Raw genomic sequence first — 19,001 nt, forward strand, 5'->3', positions numbered from 1 at the left:
TTCCTTCAGGCGCTAGAAGTGGGACGTACCTCTTGGGTCCCTGACCCCGCTCCCCCAGTCCCTAGCAGTCACAGCGACGTAAGATTCATAAGCTCTTTCAGCTCCTGTTTTAACACGCTTGGGAGTTACACTTCCACTGTGAGGCTCTTCTATAATGTGTATCGTTCGGCTTGTCAGAAACATCTCGCTGATGTCCAGGTGAGGTACAGTTGTATTCAGCAAACACCCGCTCGTTCTCGCCACAGCTTTGTCCGCCACCCCGGTTTTCACCCGTAGCCCGTCGAAGCCGCTGTACCGTGAGCACAGGCTGCGTTTCATCTTTTACCAGGTCCAGTAAGCCAGCAGTGCCCCTGAGCCGGATGTGCAGCGCGCCCTGGAAGCCAGCAGGTCGTTACCAGACTGCCCAAAGCTCGGCGCCGGCTGTGGCGCCCGGTGGTCTCCCGGCCCGGGCTGGCAATCCCCGCCGGGCGCAGCACCCCCGCCCGCCCCGCCGCCGCGCTCCCGGCGGGGCCCGAGGCGGCCGGCAGCGGCCGGCGGGGCGTGGGGCGCGGCAGGCCGGCCCCGCAGGCCGAGCATGCTCAGTGGCGGCGGCCGGGCCGCCGGGGCTGGCGGTGGCCCCGCTGCGCTGCCAGCCCGCGGGCGCTGCCAGGCGGGGCGGCGGGGAGGTGCCGCGCCGCACCGCGCCGCGCCGGCCATAGCGGGCGCGGCGCTCCTTCCCCATGGGCAGCCGGGCGGCGGACGGCGCGGGGAGCGAGCAGCCCCCGGGTGGGAGGCGTGGGGCGCCCCGCGTGTCTCCGCTGGCGACCGGCGGCACGACCGGGGCTGGGGTCGGGGGGCAGCTGGCGCGTCGCAGGCTCTGCCTGCTGCCGTCGGGCCGGCGCTGAGGGGCCGCCCCGCAGCGCCGGAGCCTGCGCTGGGAAGGGGAGAGGGCGTGCAGGGGATGGGGGCAGGTTTCTCCCCGGGGTGTAATCCCGCAGTGCCGCGTACCGGCGCTGCCGCCCGGAGGTGTGTGCTCGCACGCCGCGGTACGCGTGGTGCCGGGCCGGGAGCGCGGCGGGGCAGCTCCTGCGAAGGCCCCTGGGCTGAGGGGCGGCTGCGGGCTGGCACCGCGCGGGGAAGGTGCTGCTTTTGCGGCGAAGTCTGCACTCCTGCATGAGGAAAAAAAGTCGTACGGCTTGATTTAATTCCCCAGAGCCGGCAGGGTAGAAGTTTTGTGCGGATTTTAATTTTCAAACCTGATTTGCAAGACGTTTCCCTCTATCAGTTTATAATACTTTTTTTTTTTCTTTTTCTTTTGTATTTTAAGAAGATGGCGTGCCAGAAGTTCTTGGTGAGGAATCAAGAAGGCTTACCAGAGAACAGCTATTTACAATGGCTGCAACAGCTTCTATCAACTTCAGTTCAATGATATGCTATTCAATCCTGGGACCCTTTTTCCCTTCAGAGGTAAACAAACAATTTAAGCAGTTACTCTTTAGGTTATTTTTTGCATGTTGAAACTTTTAAAAGGATCTTGAACACCGTGGGACCTTTATGCCTCTTCTGTAAGCTCTCAGTTAGACTCTTCAGTTGTAGGAATTCATAGTGGTAGCCTGATGCTGGCTAAAATAGATTAGAGTGTATATAGTGGTAACCTGGATCCTGTCCATGGACTAATTTCATCTTCCCTGTGGCTGCAGAGGAGGCAGCAAACTAATGATATGAGATAGAGGTTGAAATGGATGCTTGGAGAAGTGAAACAGTTTTTTGCCCAGTGTTGCACAGCAGTTTGGTAGTAGAGCTGAGATTAAAACTCTGCCCATGTCCTGACTTGCATTTCAGTGCCTTAGCCACTCAATGACTTTTTATTTATAAATATATATAGCTATTTATAGCATGTTAACTCATGCTGGGCCATCATTCACTGTGTTAAACTTCCTGACCTAGCAACTGGAGGGGGAAAAATAATCTCTGCTTATGTTGAGTGAATGCAATGTTTAAATAGAGGATGAAAAAAAGGGTCACAGTGCCTTTGAAGCAGAAGTCCATTTCTCTCATGACCAAGTTGTTCCCATGTATTAACAAAGAAACGTTAAGATTATTTTTGCTCTAAATATTCTTATGCACTGCTTGTACCCAAGTAAGTGTATTTTGCTAGTTGGATAAGTCAAAAATTTGCCTGGTGCTTGTTATGGGGAGGCATGATACAGTGAAGATAACAGATATCTCTGTTCATTGCCCTCTCACCGTGCAAGGGATCAAAGCTTTGTAGCTAGCTCCGTTGCACACCAGCTGAAGCCACCTGTATAAAGTCTGATAACCTGTTCAGTAGTTCAGCAAGCAGCACAGTGTTTCCATCCACTGAGGAATGAACGTTGCTTTTCCCTTGATTACATATAGCTTAAATATAAGTGCAACATGCCTTTTTAAATTGCTGTGTTGGTTACCTTATGAGCCCCTACTGCCTTTGAGAAAGGAAATTGCTTTGTAACTGCACTAATCGAGAATTAAAAAAAATTAAATGTGTAAGGCATGGTTGTTATTCACCTCAAGAATTTGCCTCCGTCTTTACACAGTTGTGATCTTTTTTGCAGGCAGAAAAAAAGGGTGCCAGTAACACAGTTGTTGGCCTGATTTTTGGATGTTTTGCTTTGGTCAATTTCTTCACTTCTTTAATGTTGGGAAATTATGTAAGTATAATTGAAGCTGTAACTTACTTCTGTGGTGACACAGGTTGGTACATGAATACAGTTCTCTAAGGCTGAGGAAAGAGATGTCTCTGCAGTAGCACTCCTGCAGGCTTTTGTGTCTGCAGTAACTGGAGCCTGGCCAGTCAGTCTGAATCTGGTTTAAGTCTTGTCAGTACAACTTAAAAATTACTCTTCCGCAGTTCTTGAGGGTAGCATAGGGTGGTGGACATGTAGCTGTTTTGTTTCTCTGGTTAATTGTTCTCTTTGCTTCAGAGTAATCTGCTGATCAATTCTCCTTTCTATTACCTTCTTTCTCCCTGCCCCCCATTTTATTTATTGCACTTATATATTCTGTTTGCCTTTGGTGATGTTCTTAAGGTGGTTTGTTTCGGGTTTTTTTCTTTAGTTAGCTGTACCCCTACTTTTCTGGTATGTTGTCTTTTTTTTAGCATTTCCTCCTATTATGACTCTCTGGTGCTTAACTTGGTTTCCCCTTCCTCTTCACCATACAGCAATATGCTGGAGAAATTACAAATAAATTATATAACGGTTTGTTTGTTTATATGCTGGGGCACTGCTGTCTATGCATTTTTGGCCAGGGCTGCTGCAGGGTCACAGTCTTCTCTTTCTTTGGCTGGGCAGCCTCTTTGCTGACCCCATGGTGAATGATTTTCTCTGGTGGTGAGGTGGCTCATCAAGGTGTCACACAAGTGTCATTGGTAAGTCCAATCCCAGTGCCTGGGATGGCATTCAACTATGTCACAGTCCTCACCAAGTACTTCGCAGAGGAGAGAGAGAGTGAGTGCGCCATCCTCACTGCAGACAGGTGAGGTGAGCACCAGTGAGGTGGACAGTCCAGCAGTCAGAAATCCTGAGGGTTTCAATGAAACTTGGCAAAATATGGGCTTTAGTAGATATGGCTGAAATGCAGGGACTTTGTCCAGGCCTGAACAAGAAAAGAGTCTGAAATACCTACTGTCCTTAGGGAAAGTTACGGCATGGAGTTAGAAGCTCAGATGTACTTTGTTACTGGACTGAGTTAGCATGCCTCTTGTCATCCTTCAGCCTGGTGATGGAGTCTGAAATGAAGGAAGGTGGGGTCCTTTCCCTGGTAATGAATGGGGAAGCCTGAAGCTATTGTGCTTCCTATGCCAAAGCTTTGTGCTATTAAAGGTCGTGATAAATTTGCTTTAATATCAGCTTCCATTGACTCTCCTTAGCCATATACGTGACAGGTATTGCTGACTTGGCTTCACTGATGGTGCTGGAGAGGGAATGTATTACTTTCTGTTTGTTTATCCTGAGGAATGCTGCTGTAACCTGCTGTTCTACAGAAGCTGCAGCATGCCGCTGTGAAATGGTTAACTGCACCATTGTCTTACCATTCTGAAAACTGGGTTAAGTCACTTAACCGTTTAGAGTATTTTTAGGTTCAGTATTGCACGGAGGAACACCAGCAGGAGCAGCGTCTCCAGATCTTTTAGTTACATATGCTATAAAGTGCCCGTAATGTTTTGATTTCTTAACAGTAACTTACTTTGAAAGATTTTTGAGCTGGGCTTGAAATAATAACATGTAAAATGGTATTTAATTTACAGCTTACTCATATTGGAGCAAAATTCATGTTTGTGGCAGGGATGTTTGTTTCAGGATGTGTGACCATTCTGTTTGGGTGAGTAATTTTTGTTGGTTGGTTTTGTTGCATTTGTCTCCTAATAATTTTCATCCATATGAAAAGATGGACACAAAACAAAACTGGAAACTCTTGGGCATCTTTCGGGTGTTGGTTAGGTCACCTAACTTTTTGCATCTTTTTTATCTATTCCTTGTAAAGCAGAATGAACACTCCTCCCTTTCAGTAGTTTCGAAGCCTGTTTACGACTTCGAAAGCCAAGGAAGAAGGTTCTATGTATTTAAATAACTACTATAGTTCATGAACAGCAAGAAGTCTGTTGAAGTGCAGCAGTAAGGGAACTATTTATGCATAATGTTTTAATTATTCTTTTCTTAAAAATATTGAGTGCAAATGAGAAGCTTTGCCTGGCAGGCGGAGAAGCTAAGCCACTCATTTTAGCAAAATTAAAGTTGTATTAACAATGAAGGAAGATCTTATGAGGTAGTTGTAACTCATTGTGTCAGACTTCTTGCACAGTTGCTTGGAAAAGCTATGAAATACAATAGAAGATGGCATTGAAGTTTTTCACAGATTAGGTTTTTCATGCTCTTTTCACCACCAAAGAAAGAGGAAAAGGAGGAAGCTGCCAGAAATAGTTTGGTAGAGTTTGAATGACTTTACCAATGTGATTCAAAAAGATGTGGCAATAGAAAGCATTGACTGTCCTGTAACGGTGTCCTTTAATGAGTAAGAAATGATGCTCCAGGGCCATTAGTAGATGACTTGTCGCATCCTGAGAGATCTCCATTTACTGTTGTTTTTTTCAGAATGCTGGACAAGGTGCCAAGTGGACCGATGTTCATTGGTTTGTGCTTTTTAGTAAGAGCAATGGATGCAGTAGGTTTTGCAGCAGCAATGACAGCATCGTTTTCAATCCTTGCAAAGGCATTTCCCAATAATATAGCTACTGTCCTGGTAAGTGCAAAAACCGGTGTTACAGCTGAGTACCCGCAATATGATAAATTGCTAGTAGGCAGCCTAAAACCAGGAGGACATCTGCTGTCTCATGTACAGGCATATTTGAAATCATCACATAATGTTTGCTTGTTTGTAATCTAGAATCACAATCCTGGAATAAGTTTAGACCTTAGCATAACTCCAATTAGATATAACTTAAGCAGTATGTATTAGTTGCTTATGTTTTGAAGACAGCTGACCATTGTTGGCAGTAGTTATGTCTTCAGTTGAAATCAGACTATTAAAATACTAATACAGCTTTTAGTGACTACTTCTACATGGATAGTAAGAATCCATGTGGATTGGTTAAAGAAATTTTGATTATTTCATTCAAATAGATTTAAATGACTGAAAGATGCAAAACTGGAAACAATTTTGGTTTCATTTTTCTAATCAATTGATGAAAGTGATGTATGAGAAGAGGAGAACTAGAACTACTTGAAATCTGGAGGGCAGTATTTCTGGTCATCAATGATTCATTTCAACCAGAGATACTAGCCTTATTTAGTCAGTTTTATGGTCTTAGGAAAAAAAAAAGTTTTGTATTTAATAAAATGCATCTTTCTCTTTTTCAATAAATTCTGGTTTAAATTCAAATATAGACTGACAGAAATAAAAATATGGCCTCCTAACTAGCAAAAAACTACTAAATTGTATCAGCAGTGAGGAGCTGGCAATTTCTTTGGAAAGCAGGTTATATATTGTAATCATGTTTTGGATGTATTCAGTCAATAAGGTTAGGGTTTCCTGTTTGCAAATTTTAAAACGTAATTTAAATAGGTAAGTAAAGTAACCTTGACTTAAAGGGACTTAGTTATCTATCTTATAATCAGACTTAAAAATAAATTAAATTCCATGGTGGCAGCACAATAAACATGATGCATAGCTGGAAATGGTACGTGGTGATAAAGGTCACCTCAAGACCACAACCAGAAATGCTATACAGCTGTGGCTTCATAGCTGCCTTTGTTTAAAATCTAGAAAGAGTGCTGTCAGAAGACAGATCCCTTTTAAATGTTGGTCTGTTTGCCATATTATATGCTCTAATGTCTTGTTCTGCATGAGTACAAAAGCTCTTCAGATTAATTCATGTAGACTTACTGTCCTTAAATGGACATAATGGAGAGTTCTTGTTACTGGGAGCTCTGCTCATGGTGGTGGCAGAGGCAGGAGGCAGAAGAAAGAGCTGGTTCATTGAAGCAAGGGGCATCCTAGGGTAATATCAAAAACCCTGAAGGAATGGATGAGGGATTTTTAGCCTTGCTTTCTGTTACCCTTCTTGATAGTGATATATACTGAAAAGCAGTTTTCCTATCCTTGTCCTTTTGGTACCAGTTTTCAGCCCACTTTCTACCCATTGGGTACCCTAGGGAATTTATAGGGAAGTTATTAAATGTAGGTATGTCAGCCTTGTTGAAGTGGGAAGTTCAGCATCTGTCAACATAATCCCTCTGGTGGAGGAGGTATGAACTTCAGAACATAAGCAATTATCACTTTTCTTACAACATCAGGTTTACCTTGTCCTTCCCTGATCTGTAATAATGCAATGCCTCAGCTCCCTCTTACCCCCCAATAATTCATTAATTTAGAAGGGCTAAATGATGTACAGCCTGATGTGAACTGAAGTCTCACCAATCGTAAATATTTTTGATGGATGGTTAGCAATACAAGTAAGAGCATTATTTGGATGCAGTTATGTTAACTCTTTGGCATTCCGTGTGTTGAATTTTACCAAAATGTCTCAAATCTATCTAGAAATTTTGAAGACTTGCTAGTCATATGTTGTTACTAGTTATTTCCTTTGCTAGGAAAGGGAAAAGCTGCAACCCTAGGCTGACGTAGGATAAAGAACTTGGCTATTGCTTTCTGTGCCCGCTTTCAGGCCATTTGACCACTCTGACTTGTTTCAAGTAAAGTTAAAGATGAGGATGCATCCCTAGACTATGTTTCTGGATCCCAGAAGTTAGCAAAACTGTAAGCAATTATTACCACCAGCTGTTACTGGTGGTCTAAGTATTGATTAATCAAGTGTTGAGGCAGATGTTGACAGTAGTGACTATGGTGTTGTAACACAAGATTTAAGTGTAACTGTATGATTGTCCTTTTAAAAATTAGTATCTTATAAAAGATGCCAGATTATTGAATTATCGCCAAAATAATCTGCGTTATCCCCATTGCAATTTCACTGTTATTTCCTACCCCGAATCAGTGAATCCAAACAGTCGGCCGTGGAGAGAAAGCTTTAGCTTAGCACATGTATCTCGTCCCATGAGATAATGACCCATCCAAGTAGGCTTGTTTGGGTCCTCCCCCTTAGGCTGGAGTGTAACAGCAGGTGGGAGAGATGATCACTTCAGCCTCAGTTGTCCTACAGATGCTTTCCATCACTAGAGCATTTTTCTTGCCTCAGGACTGGGTTCTGTTAAGTGACACCAGAGTGGCTAATGCTGGAGTACGGGTGGTTCCCTGTAGTGAAGCAAAAAAGGTGATGGCTGTCACGCAGACAACTGAAATTCCTTTGCTATCCCACTTTGTGAAGGTCAATGCTAGCCATTATCATACCCCCTTAGTGATGCAGTGCCTTTTTCTTTTCACTAGCCTGACTATGATGTGCTGGTCCTCAGACAAATGGCTTGCTTTTTATTGTTAGATTGGAGTTTCTCAGCATACTGTCTTTTTTTGCTTGCTTTCTTTTTCATCCTTTAGGGCAGCCTTGAAATTTTTACAGGACTCGGACTGGTGCTGGGCCCGCCTTTAGGTGGCTTTTTGTATCAATCATTTGGTTATGAGGTCCCTTTCATTACACTGGGATGTGTAGTGTTGGTCTTGGTGCCTGTGAATATGTGCATATTACCCAAATATGGTAAGCATCCTTCTTCCTGCCTCCTTCACTCACCTTAATTTCTCATGTATTTAACTGTCCTTTAAAAAAAATCAGCTTCTGGAGACTGATCCAACTCGGGGCAAAGCTCCAGCTGAATTAACTTGGGATCTTGATCAGGCCCATGTTTTAATGCTAAGCTAAATTAATCCTTTCAGATGGCCTGGAATGAATCCAACACCTCATGCCCATCTCTGCAAACACTAAGAACTCTGTGTGGAAGTGAACTGAGATATATTTTTGTTTTCTTTTGTCTCCTTAGCTTCAGGGCTTGTAAGGGATCCGTTGTGTCTGTTTAGTATCAGCTTGTCATTGTAACTAGTTGAGGAAAAGCTGGAGATAGGTTTTGCCTAAAACAAGACAACTTGACATGTTTGAGGGGTTAACAGTGGGGGAAAAATCAGAATTACAGGGAAAACAAAAGGGGTTTATTTGTGCTGAATGACGCAGGATCTGATTAATGTGAAAGAATGGTTATGGAATAAAGTTAATAAATGAGGGGTTTAACTGAAGTGCTGGAGGTCATATAAATTTGATTACATTTTAAATAGTCCTGCTTGGACAGAAAGCTAACTTAAAGATAAGTCTTCACACAAGACTGGAATTGCAAGGTTATAGTTCTGTTAGTCTTTTCTAGAAAAAACCTAGTAACTTTAAAATACTTATTTTTTTAAAATCTTTTTTCCTCTTAAATATGCAAACCTTGGAGAATAACTTCATATATATTGGCTTTTAGAAGAAACTTACAGTGGTTAACCATGTGCTGCTACTGCTGGCTTCCCCCCCACCTCCGCAAGCTCTGAAATTGTCTGGAGTCATGATATTACCAACCATTTTGAAACTATGTTAAATAAATGATAGCTCTGAGCTGGTGGATGCTAATGAATGAACTTCTAGTTCTATGTATACTTTGAGACCACATTCAACTATTAAAGCACCAACAGCATCAGGAAGGGAGCCTGGCTTAGAAATTACATCTACCCATGGCATCTGAAAGAAGCTTCCTGTCTGGAGTACAAATTGAACATGTAGGAGACCCGAATGACTAGTTGCTTAAAAATTCGGACAGATCTCAACTGATAAATAGCAATCTTCTTATTTTATGTTCAAACTGTGTTTCTCTGATTGGATATGAATGGTTCATGCATGTGTGTGTGTTGTTTTAAGTTGAGACGTATCCATGAGATTTTCATTGTATAAGGACTAGCGGCGAAGTAGCTATATTTTCACATAATTGGAATAGTACATGCTTTTGTTCTTTTCAAATTGGGGATTTGCAATGTTGGGATCTAAATTGTGTACTTTTCTTCGTTTCACCTATTCAATTGGATTTTTAATATAAAAATAGTATAGTGCATAATAATCTACTATTTACTTTCATTTGTCAGATAACAAGAGTAATAGGGCTATAAAAAGGGAAATACGATTTCTTTTCTAAAGCAAGAGATCAACTGTGAGCTTATGCTGCTGAAAATAATGCAATTTCCCCCCCCTTTTCTCCTGAAACAGATTCGATCCCTAGCAAGGAATCCTTTTGGAAGCTCATTCTTCTGCCGAAAGTCCTACTACTCTGTCTTACTATATTTTCGCTAAGTGCATGCTTGGGCTTTTTGGATCCCACAATGTCTCTATTTATCCTAAAGAAGGTAAGTGCTGTTAACGTGCAGGGAAGTATTGACTGGCTAAATAGTAAGTAACTGGTTATAAATGTGGTTTAAATATCCTAAACACAATTAAGCCTTATCCAATTACACTGCTTTAATTAACTGTTAATAATATGATTTCCAAATAACTTGATTTCCACGGTACTGACAAATCACAGTTTCCATTGACACCATCTGCTGCTGCTGGGTCTCAGTAACTTTGAGAATGAGGAAATGTAAGGCCTTTAAAAATGTGGGTTTTCCACTTCATTGGCTTTCAACAGCAGAGTACCTTCTCTGAACAGGGCATCGGAGCTGGTTTTGTAAATGAGGGACTTTCTCCTCCTTTCTGAAAGCAAATTCTGTAAAACTGCAACAGTTGCTGACAGTGTTCCATCTTTTGATGTGAACGTTTGTTTCCAGGGACGTGATGTCACGGCTCTGTCTTCTCTTACAGCAATGCCAAAATTAAGCTGATTGCAACTATGTAGCCTGCCAGCTGACTTCTACACTCACTCATTAAAAAGGCAAATGCCATTTTATTTATTTTTTTATAATTTATTTTAATATTTATTTATTGGTTTCCTACTTAATTTTATTTATTTATTTTCCCCATGGTGTTTAAGGTAATGAATTCGAAGTAAGCAGTTCTGTTCCCGTGTGAAGTTAAGCAATGTTTTTGGAGTCATTTATTTATTATTGTTTTTCCAGGGAATAGCATTTCACAGGTTGTTGTGCTCCTACTTTTTGTCTGTCTACTGCAGTATTTAAAGCACTCATTCAGGGTCGAGGAGACTTGGTGCTAACCTTTTCCACCAGTGGAGACGTGAATGTGCATCTTCCACCACCCAGGAGGGATCTGTAATTATCCCACCGTAGAATGCTGTGCATTTGTGTGGCTCTTCTGCTTTCCCTCTGTACTTACAGATACTTGCTGTGAAAGGGCTGTAGCCTTCTTGGCAGGTGTCCTCACCACTAAATTAGAGTTATTATCATGTGCTTGCATATGGCAAGGAAATAGTGAATATTTATGTAGTCTATGCCACATGAAAAATCTTGGAATGCCTTCTAACTGGTAGTTACAGCACTAGTTTGAGAGACTAGTATGCTTTTGGCTCATTACACATTTTGTTTCAATACAGAAATGTGACTCTGCATTAGTAAAATGTAGACCTCAGGGTGTTTGCAAAAAGCCTCTTACTTATTCTCATAAAAATCCTCCTTTGGCTGAAAAGCCAGAGTTGTGTTTTGTAGCACTACTTAGTTTTAAGATGCACTGATTAGCAGTGGATGACTACAGTATTTATGCTTTTCTAAGTGGAAATAAAACTGAAGATTGGAGAGGTAAAGACTAAATCCATCTAAATTTCAGTGTCTGAACTGTCTGTTTCAAATGTGCCAGATATTAATGTTAGAATCTAGTGTGCTGGTGTAGGAACATAGCATAGTGTTTCCTCCTGAGATTGTTTAGGCTTTATCTGAGTACAGTTGTGTTAGATGTTTTCACTCCATGCTTAGAAATGGAAGTGGAAGGAAACTGGAGCCCTGCTGATGACTACAAATACTTGAAAAACCTCTGTATGGTATCAGTAAAATACTTAAAATCATGCATTTCAGTATTTTGACCTAAAATATAATTCTTGGATTGTCCTTTAGTGAATGTAGTGTATATGCTTTGATATTTTGGTTTTTGTTTTATTTGTCTTCCTTTCCATAGTTCAAACTCCCAGCTGGTTATGTGGGCTTGGTATTCCTTGGTTTGGCACTCTCGTACTCCCTGTCTTCTCCACTCCTCGGACTCCTAAGTGACAAACTGCCAGTGAGTACTACCCTGCTGTTTGTGCAGGGTTAGTAAAGCACTCTGTGGGTTTAGTTAAAACTGGAGGTCTTACCGTATTGAAGCGATGGATGTAGGCCTGGTGCTGTAAAGGGATTGGTCTTTCAGGACCTTGCATGTGCACCGAATACTGCTTACTTGAAGGTCTCTTTTGCAAGGTCCAGGTAATGCAAGACTGTCCAAAATAGTAAAGGATGTTGGACAAGTATCTCGTAGTTGAAACATGTTGAGCTTTTCTGGTGGACTGAGCACAATCTATTTCCAGCCAATATGGAATAGACAGTGGGAAAATACGTCCCAGTTATCCATGCCTTTGATCACATCTAATTTTATCAGCTTTTGAGGAGAAAAGATGTGCTGGTTAGCTGTACTGACTTTATCTCTTAAAAAGTGTAATATCCAAATTAGATCAACACACCGACTAGCTATGGTTCTCTAGCTCTTAACTGCACCATAGAGAAAGACTTTGACAGTGATGTACGGAAAACTGCCTGTTGACAGCCTCTGCTAATCGATCAAGAGAACCTACACTTTGAATCCTGTGCATGAAGGACAGTGCTAGTTTTCTGACACTGTTTTTTCCTGACACAAACTAATAATGGCCTTTGTACATGAGAATTACATGCAATGCTACATGATATTTCTTATACTAATGAAGAGTAAGACCCAAAATACTTTGCTAACAGAGAAGCACCGTTACTCAGTATGCTGAAGAAATCTCTGTATTAAGCAGCTGCTGCCAGTGATTGCTTTGGTGGTAAGGAAACATGAATTCGGTGTTTCTTGATGGTGTTCAGAACTGGCAGAGAAATTGTGAATTCCCAGTTTGTGTGTAATGATAGTCTCTACAGGAGCCGTACTTACCAGGAGATGAAGATTTAGAAGAGGGGTACTAGGAAAGGCAAAATAGTTACATTACAAATTCACATCTTTGAATTACATACCTCTCCCTTTTCTTTCACAGTACCTCAGGAAGTGGCTGCTGGTATCCGGAGGCTTAATGACAGCAATGTGCTTTTTCATGTTAGGACCTGCTCCTGTACTGCACATTGAAAGGTACAGAACTACCTCTTCTTGAGCCTGTCCCCTTATGTGATGTGTTTGTGATAGCTATCATGATCATAGTCATTTATGTCCACAAGCCTCTAATTAGCACCTCTGACTATGAAACAGGTTTTTTTAACTTCTAACACGAGACTATGAATGTAAAGCAGTAGAAGCATCTGAAAATGGAGATTTTACAGCTTTGTAAAATAGATCCTTTTCCTTTGCTTTTTACTGTTACTGTGTTTGCTCTTGTTAATGTGTGTGGTGGGAAGAATGCTTCTTTTTATTTTCCTTTCCTCCCAATTTTGTGGCATTTCCAGTGCAGCAAAACAAAGTTCTCTTTCTGTCTTGTTTTTCAATTTTCTCTATTTCATCAGTATCTTACCTATGAGTTTTATTTGCATGGCTGTGCAGCAGTATTGATTTTTTTTTTCCCTCTCTCTGTATATAGCATACTGAGGAAAATGCCAGATTATAGCTTTGTTTTCAGCTAGCTAAGTAAAGACAATGTCTGTTGCACCTGAACACTGCATTGCCGTATGTCTAAAGTTAATTCACAGCAAAACACTCTGCTGCATTTACAAAACAACTGTATGGTCCTTTTGTTGTAGGTTATATACTCTGTTAAAGATGATGATAGGCTTGCTAATGTGCAGAATTAGTCAATTCCTTCCTCCTAGACTTCTAATTTTTGAAGAAGATCATATGTTTGAGCTGGTGAGAAAAAGAAATCAGGAAAATTTTCAACATTTTTTTCTTTAGCTAAGTCTGTTTGGTTATAGTGTATTAGGCTACAAAATTTTAGCTGCAAAATCCTTCACTTGTGCAACAAACCAAGCCTGGAGCTTGGACATATGTATTGCTGAGTTAAGCTCATCTGTCTACCTCTTTTCTATGTGCTCCTCTTAAAATTAACTGCATTTGATAAGGAAATACTTCATTTGAACACAGGATTTTCAAATTGTTTTACAAAGTCTTTTTGTAAGCATAGAACTGTTTTTTCAAGTCTTGGTGTTCAATTAAAGTAGAGTTCTTTTTGGCTTCAAGAAACCTAGTTTTCTGGTCAGTCATGGAGAGCTGATATAACAGCCTTCAGTCAAACGGGGTCCTTACTTGAAAAGAGTCTTCAGCAGCTAACTTCTTTAAATGCCTCTTTTTCAGTCAGCTGTGGATGTTTGTGCTAGTGCTGGTTTTGATTGGCTTTTCCCTTGGCATGAGTGCTATCCCAGTGTTTCCAGAGATACTGCACTGTGCATAGTAAGTAACTCAGTCCAACGCATCTTTCATGCTACTAACAGTAGGAAACTGCAACTAATTTTCAGGGGTGAATAGGAAGTGGGGTTTTGATGTGACTTCTTTCCCCCTTTTTGAGACAAAGGCAGCGAGTAACACTTAAATGCTTCCACTACTCTTTTGTCTTACACTTTTCTGACTGAGCACCCCAGTCATTATACTCGAAATATAATTTTGTAAATATGTACTTCAGTACTATGAACACACTGAAGTCCATCAGACTTTGGGTCTCAGAACATGGGGCGACCTGTGTGTGGTTTCATATACATAGGATTTATTTCAGCTTCTGTGGACGGTTAATAGCGAGCAGTTTTCAGTGATTTTTCAGACTACATTGGCCTTAACAGTTGCACCTACAGGAGTCACGTCATACTTGCTCAAAGTACAAGGTCTGTGATGTGGCTTGGCAGTAATGACCTAGAAGGGTCTTGATTTACTCTTATTAGTATGTTCTTCTTGGAACAAGGTCTTTCCTTCTTAAAAGCCACCTGTCACTGTTTTACACTTGCTGTATGAAACATGGAATAAGCGATGGTGTGATGTTAGGAATCTTACTCAGAAGATATCAGGGATGAGGAGTAGCACTGCAATCCTCCAGAGAGGCAGCAAAGAAGAAAGTACTGGGTAAACAGACATGATTCCACTGGACACTTTTGCTTGTTAACTATTTTTGTTGTGTGTAAATTAAAAGGAGGGAAAAAACTCTCTGTAGAGGAAGGCTGTAGACTGAGTCACACTAATGTTTTGTACTACTCTAACTGGTCTGTCTTTCTGCAGCGAGAATGGATTTGAAGAAGGTCTGAGTCTGCTGGGACTGGTGTCTGGGCTCTTCAATGCCATGTGGTCCCTTGGGTAGGTATACAGTCACCTTTTTGTAAGCTTTGAGCATTTGGTTGTTCTACACTACTGCCACACGAAAGCCTGCTGCATTACAACCAGAAGTCTTGCATTGCAGTCATTGTCTTGACCATGATTCAAAAGGTTCTTGCTAAACAGGTGCCTGGTGGACATGTTAAAAGAAAGCTTTTTACCTAACAAAGGGAGTGGACTCTGAACTTGTCTTCCTTGAAGTGTATTGCCTTGTATATCAAAAAGCTGCAGTGATAAAGTGGATGTTAGCTTGTGCTTCTGTGTGGTCACTTTTGTTGTCACTGAAATACTTAACGCTTGATACAGAGAGAGGTGGACCTTAATTTTTTACAAAGCTAAGTCCACCCACACAAAGTACGCTAGAAGGTATCTGCTCCTGACTAATTCTGTTTTCCCTTTTTCATTTTCCCCATTTCTTCCTTTTGTCTGGGGTAGCTTAGAGTAGAATCTTCTCTCCTCTTTCAGCCACAACCATTACTTAAGGTCTGTGTTTGTGTAGGTTAGCAGAGTGCGTCTGTTTATTACCCAGTGGTCGTCACAGAAATGAGTGAAAGGTGCTACTAGCTGAGTGACCCTCAGAGTTGTCACTCAGTGGGAAGTGACAGAGTCCCCCTGTTGACAGCGACTTCCAGGATGTGTTTTTTAATCTGTCCTTGTAGTCCTCTGTGACTGCAGGTGGGTTTCAGTGGTACGAATGTGCACCATTTTTTCCAAGCTAACTGAAGTTCTAGCTGTCCTGTTTATTTGGCATAGGGTTTAGTACAGATATAAGTTACCAAACCCCAGTATTACGCTGTTATCAAACCTGGTTTCATTATGTGACTTGCTTCCAGGAAGTCTCTCTAGTTTTACAGTTTTGTCCCTTTCTGTAGTGAGAGACTATATCATGTAATACCTTTCATAAAGTGACAGCAGCTGCATGACCTTTGATGGCATTCTTGGGCATGAAGGTGCAGGGTAGTTGCATACAGCTCAACCTTGCAAGGACTGCATCTGTCACAATGTACCTCCCCACCTGCCTATATCCATCAGTCTTTTGTCTTGAAGTTTGGAAGGTTTACATTTTGAAGGATGGGAGTTTAAATGTCTTTTGTGATAGAATTGATCAGTGTAGATGCCCTGTTAGAACATGGTCCTTAATGGGGCCTCTAAGCCATTCCAGATACAGAAAAGAGTGCATTCAGCTTTCTAATGTGGATCCTATTTCCAGCTGAGGACATAACTAGACAGGTTTATTGGGGCCATGGCAAACAAAGAATTAATACTTATTGTGGATTATAGGAAGGTTAGGTCTATGGAAGACAATGTCTTTGTTGACAAAGGAGAGACAATCAATAGAGGGAGGCCACAAAACGCAATAAAAGAGTTATTTGAGAATATGATATGTTATCCTTTTTGTTTGGGATGCCAATACCTCATTTTGGTTTGTTGCAGGGCATTTGCAGGTCCCACGCTGGGAGGATTTCTAAATGAGAAGCTGGGTTTTGAGTGGGCCTCGGCCATCCAAGGAGGATGGGCGCTGTTAAGTGTAAGTAATTACACATTTTTTGCTTTCTATATCTATTGCAATTTTGAGATACTGCATAAGGTTATTATTACAATTGTAACTGCCTGTTTCCTCAAAGGGTCTTGCAACTGGAATATTTTATATCATTGAGGCAACAAGAAGGTACGCTCCATATTTATTCTTTATTTTACTTGCAGCCATGTAAAGGAAACCTTTGAAAGCTGTTCTTCCATCTTTTCCTCACTAGCAACCTGATAATGAATGACAAGATGAGCAGTAAAAATATTGTTTAAATATTTTTATATTATATATATATATTATATATTTTATATTATATAGTCTGTATGCTTTCCTAAATCCCTACTGACCTAAACAGAGACCTAAACCAGGCAATGCAAGGAATGGGACTGTGGCATTGACAAGCAAACCCTACTGATGGTTCCTCCAGGAGGGTATCTGTGAGCTGGAATTGGCTGGATGGTTGCATCCAGGGAGTAGTGGTCAGCGGCTCAATGTCCGGATGGAGATCAGTGATGAGTGGTGTCTCTCAGGGTTCCATATTGGGACCAGTACTGTTTAATATCTTCACCAGTGACATAGACAGTAGGATTGAGTGCACCCTCAGCAAATTTGCAGGTGACACCAAGATGAGTGATGCAGTTGACAAGCCTGAGGGACCAGATGCCATCCAGAGGGACCCGAACAAACTCGAGAAGTGGGCCCGTGTGAATCCCATGAGGTTCAACAAGGCCAAGTGCAAGGTCCTACACCTGGGTCAGGGTAACCCCCAGTATCAATACAGGCTGGGGGATGAAAGGATTTAGAGCAGCCCTGCCGAGAAGGACTTGGGGGTACTGGTGGATGAAAAGCTGAACATGACCTGACAATGTGCACTTGCAGCCCAGAAAGCCCTGGGCCGCATCAAAAGAAGCGTGGCCAGTAGGTAGAGGGAGGTGGTACTGCCCTTCTACTCTGCTCTGGTGAGCCCCCACCTGGAGTACTGCATCCAGCTCTGGGGCCCTCAGCACAGGAAAGACATGGACCCGTTGGAGCAAATCCAGAGGAGGGCCACAAAAATGATCAGAGGGATAGAATACCTCTCCTGTGAGGACAGGCTGAGAGAGTTGGGGTTGTTCAGCCTGGAGAAAAGAAGGCTTCAAGGAGACATTACAGTAGGCTTCCAGTACCTGGAGGGGGTACTGCAAGAAAGCTGGAGAGGGACTTATTACAAGGGCATGTAGAGATAGGACAAGGGGTTATGGCTTTAAGCTGAAAGAGGGTAGATTTAGGTTAGATATTAGGAAGAAATTCTTCATCATGAGGGTGGTGAGGCACTGGAACAGGTTGACCAGAGAAGCTGTTGATGCCCCAACCCTGGAAACATCTAAGGTCAGGTTGGAGGGGGCTCTGAGCAACCTGATCTATTTGAAGATCCCCCTGCTTATTGCAGGGGGGTTAGACTAGATGAGCTTTAAAGGTCACTTCCAACCCGAACCATTCTGTGAAATGATAGGTGTGAAAGCAGTAGTATGTGGTTCTGTGCAATAGTGGGGAACCAAATCAAGCGATCCACATAGCTCTTTCCACGTAATGTGTGGCTTTTTTGCTATAATGCTGGTATTGCATAGAAGTATCTAGAGAATATTAAATAGGTTTCTTCCCTCTTGTTTTTTCCCTTGTGCAAACAGTTCCAGTTCCAGCCTGCAAAATCCTCCTGGTAATAATGAAGAAAGATCTCATCTGATGGGCAGTGAAACATAGCCAGACATACTTTCAATTCTCTGTTTACTATTGTGGTTTAACCTAGTGTTGAGATGAGTGGACTTAACTCATTATTCTGGAGCTGGGATACATGATCCCTTAGGGAACAACCAGCTGGGGTTAGTTGTAGCTGCATTACTGTTTTGAAACACTAACCACTGACTGCCTTTCTTTTGGAAGACCTCGTGTAGATTGGCTGAAGAGATGAGTAACCCTCAGATGTCAGCCTCTTTAACTGCGTTCCATATACAGTACACCACTGTATGTGAAAAGGTGTGTTTTCAAATGTCTGGTTTCTATATTTAAGCCTGCTGTGCATTATTCTTGGGTAAAGCTACTATTTTGCTACCATGACTTTCTGTATTTTTTTTAAAGAAAGTTCATTACCTTGTAATACTTTAACTGGTAACATAAAATGTTGAAACAGAATTTGAAATGACAAAGCATTAAGCACAATATTGTTTTCAATAAAGCAACTTTTTTTCCTAAGTTTTGTGAATTTTCTTAGACAACAAGAGTCTAAAAGACTTTGTGTCTACAAGCACTTGTATTATCTTGGAAGTACCTGAAAATGGGAGGTAATGAAGAGAAGACGCTTAGCATCTCCACACAGAACTAACTGATCTTCAGTCCGGGAGGAGACTTGGCATCATGTGTGTATACATACACACACAGACTTATGTATGTTTGTATTATATATAAAGACTCAGCTTGGTGGGTGTGAGATCTATTTTACTAATAAATACCAGCTGGAATGTTTGTACTAATTGCTTCTGCAACAGTAAATCTATCAAAAGTCTAGGGCTACTATTTTCCAACAATGGGAAAAAAAAAACTCCATCTCCTCCAGATGCTCGGTGC

The 19,001-nt window shown here is 41.7% G+C and overlaps 1 protein-coding gene across 2 annotated transcripts; it reads left to right on the forward strand.

Moving 5' to 3' along the window:
• Positions 1-719: 719 nt before the first annotated feature.
• On the forward strand, positions 720-18,646 carry SLC18B1 (solute carrier family 18 member B1). 2 transcript variants are annotated; one of them, XM_059835422.1, is made up of 14 exons: positions 720-765; positions 1,307-1,446; positions 2,574-2,669; positions 4,268-4,341; positions 5,112-5,259; positions 8,008-8,164; positions 9,692-9,828; positions 11,543-11,644; positions 12,627-12,718; positions 13,871-13,966; positions 14,780-14,854; positions 16,307-16,400; positions 16,498-16,541; positions 18,068-18,646. In XM_059835422.1, exons 1-14 carry the CDS (start codon positions 720-722, stop codon positions 18,138-18,140), a joined length of 1,374 nt encoding a protein of 457 aa, XP_059691405.1. In that variant the 3' UTR covers positions 18,141-18,646. The 2 variants fall into 2 exon arrangements, with proteins under 2 accessions (XP_059691405.1, XP_059691406.1); XM_059835423.1 differs by lacking the exons at positions 720-765; positions 16,498-16,541 and having other exon boundaries at positions 1,334-1,446; positions 18,068-18,139.
• Positions 18,647-19,001: the final 355 nt, after the last annotated feature.

The sequence above is a fragment of the Gavia stellata genome, chromosome 2 (genome assembly GCF_030936135.1).
Source record: "Gavia stellata isolate bGavSte3 chromosome 2, bGavSte3.hap2, whole genome shotgun sequence".
In the NCBI taxonomy this organism is placed as follows: domain Eukaryota; kingdom Metazoa; phylum Chordata; class Aves; order Gaviiformes; family Gaviidae; genus Gavia; species Gavia stellata.

Excerpts from the sequence above, each read along its gene's own strand:
- SLC18B1 (XM_059835422.1), top strand. The coding sequence starts at position 720 with ATGGGCAGCCGGGCGGCGGACGGCGCGGGGAGCGAGCAGCCCCCGG. Across the intron at positions 11,645-12,626 it reads TCCTAAGTGACAAACTGCCA|TACCTCAGGAAGTGGCTGCT; the intron begins GTGAGTACTACC and ends TTTCTTTCACAG. Across the intron at positions 16,401-16,497 it reads GAGGATGGGCGCTGTTAAGT|GGTCTTGCAACTGGAATATT; the intron begins GTAAGTAATTAC and ends GTTTCCTCAAAG.